Source organism: Sitophilus oryzae, unplaced genomic scaffold (assembly GCF_002938485.1).
Source record: "Sitophilus oryzae breed Bouriz unplaced genomic scaffold, Soryzae_2.0 scaffold_815_pilon_pilon, whole genome shotgun sequence".
NCBI lineage: Eukaryota > Metazoa > Arthropoda > Insecta > Coleoptera > Curculionidae > Sitophilus > Sitophilus oryzae.
The window spans coordinates 4,204,441-4,206,581 of NW_022147434.1; the positions used below are offsets into that span (position 1 = coordinate 4,204,441).

The 2,141-nt window shown below is 34.3% G+C and overlaps 1 protein-coding gene across 1 annotated transcript; it reads left to right on the plus strand.

Moving 5' to 3' along the window:
- Positions 1-201: 201 nt before the first annotated feature.
- LOC115889473 (piRNA biogenesis protein EXD1-like) lies at positions 202-2,141 on the plus strand. Its single transcript, XM_030909466.1, has 2 exons — positions 202-358; positions 1,111-2,141. The coding sequence occupies exon 2, from the start codon at positions 1,173-1,175 to the stop codon at positions 1,992-1,994; it is 822 nt and encodes a 273-aa protein (XP_030765326.1). The 5' UTR covers positions 202-358; positions 1,111-1,172; the 3' UTR covers positions 1,995-2,141.

Genomic DNA, 2,141 nt, shown 5'->3' on the forward strand with positions numbered 1-2,141 from the left:
GAAAAATTAGCCATGTAACGATGATAAGGTTTTTTTATGTAGCCAGCTTTTAGACTATTACCAAAAGGTTCAAAAAGAGGCGGTTAAACAAAATTTCACTGTCAAATATTGCCCCTAGCGGATTAACCACTATCAGGTATTGATTGATCCTCGAGGGTTGGCAACCCGGGCCATAACCTTCTTTCTGTGCCTTCTAGTGCCTTCCGTCCCTTTCATAACAGAAACGAGCCCAACAGATTTCAGTAAAAAGATTGCGTATTTTAGAACTTTTTAGCCGAAATAAGTATATATTAAAGTACCTATATTTTTAGCCGAATAAAGTGTGACCAGTACTAACAACTTTAACAAGTACTTTGTGGTTAGTTCACGTTTGTTTTTGTTTATCGGCATTGCATTTGTGTGTTCTGTGTTCATCATACATATACAGGGAAGTAGGAAGATAATATTCCGTAATGATAAATAATAATAAAATATGTACTGCATATTCTATTGATTGATTATGTTTTTATCTTTTATGCTTTTGATCAGTTTCGTGTGTCCTTGGCCTTCTAATTTATTTTTGTCAATGCATTTATTTTCTGCTTCTTTCTGTATATCTCCGTTTCTATATTCTATCTGTATATGTTACGGTTAAGGTTCGATGTCCGGTTAATGTCGACATTACCCGGTTAATCTCGAGAATAACACACAACAAAACAACCAAAAACATAACCCAACCGAAACATTAACCTGTTAATGTCGACGTTAACCGGATATCGGACTTTAACCGTACATATACATTGTATGTATATGTTACGGTTAAGGTCCGGTGTCCGGTTAATGTTGACATTACCCGGTTAATCTCGAGAATAACACACAACAAACTTTAACCGTAACATATACATATATACTTACTATACATAGGCATGCTGTGGTGGAACTCTGTAACTAAATAGCTATCGCTAATGAAGCATCTAATATGACCAAACTGACCTTGGCCGTACAAACTAAACGGCAAGCGACAGTATTCTTCATCGCTACCGATTGCTATTTAGTTACAGAGGTTACTTACTTTTGTCCTTATATTTATATATAGTCAAGGCTACTATTTATATATTGCGTTGCTAGTAGATCCCCGACATTAGCTACTAGCAACCTTTTTTTAGCAGAATACAACCATTTAAGAAAAAGAAATGTCCGATTGGAAAAGCAACCTATTAAACAAGATTGTAATTATAAAGGACGTAGATAACTGCAAAAAGGCTACAGAAAGCATTCTTTGTAAGGTACCGTCGAATATTGCAGAAGTTGATTCTTGGCCATATGTTGAAGAAAAACAGGCAATAGGGTTAGATTGTGAAGGAGTGAATCTGGGCGAAAGGGGAGACATAACTCTGATTCAACTCATCACAGAGGAACAAATATATATTTTTGATGTACAAGTATGTCCTGCAATTATAGAAAATGGTATTAAAGACATTCTTGAGAATAATAATATTATCAAAGTAATGCAGGCATGCCGAAACGACGTCCTTAATCTTTTTTGCCAGTTTCAAGTGCAACTTAATTGTGTATTTGATACTCAAGTAGCTCATGGTGTGATCACTAAACAAAATGGTGGAAGTGGGGATTTTACAGCTGGATTGAATCGGATTTTCGAGTATTATGGCGTGCCCCCAAATCCATTAAAAAAAACCATAAAAAATATTTATAGGTGGAATCAAAAATATTGGTCTAAAAGGCCACTGACAGAAGAAATGATATTATATGCTGCAGCTGATGTTGAGCATTTAATTAGTGATAAAATGTACTGCACAATGCGTTATGTTATCGAAGATGGGGAAATGGAGGAATCATTTTTATTTAAACAAATGTGCATTGAAAGAACTGTGATAAATCAAAGAAATAACTCTGTATCTCAAAAGAAGAATAAACGTAGGCTGAAAAATATGAAGAAACGTAGAACTAATAGAGATCCGGCCTTTGTATTATACAAAAGTTTACTAACCCTGTAAAGATAATTATTATAGAATAGGTACATAAAAAAAAACTGGTACTTCCTGCAGAATAAACTAATGTTCGACTAATCTTATACCTAACCAACTGAAATAAAAGAATTTTAAATGGGCATGCATTTTTGCAATGAAAGTTTAAATACTGAT

Coding starts and splice junctions, on each gene's coding strand:
- LOC115889473 (XM_030909466.1), top strand. CDS start 1,173: ATGTCCGATTGGAAAAGCAACCTATTAAACAAGATTGTAATTATAAAG.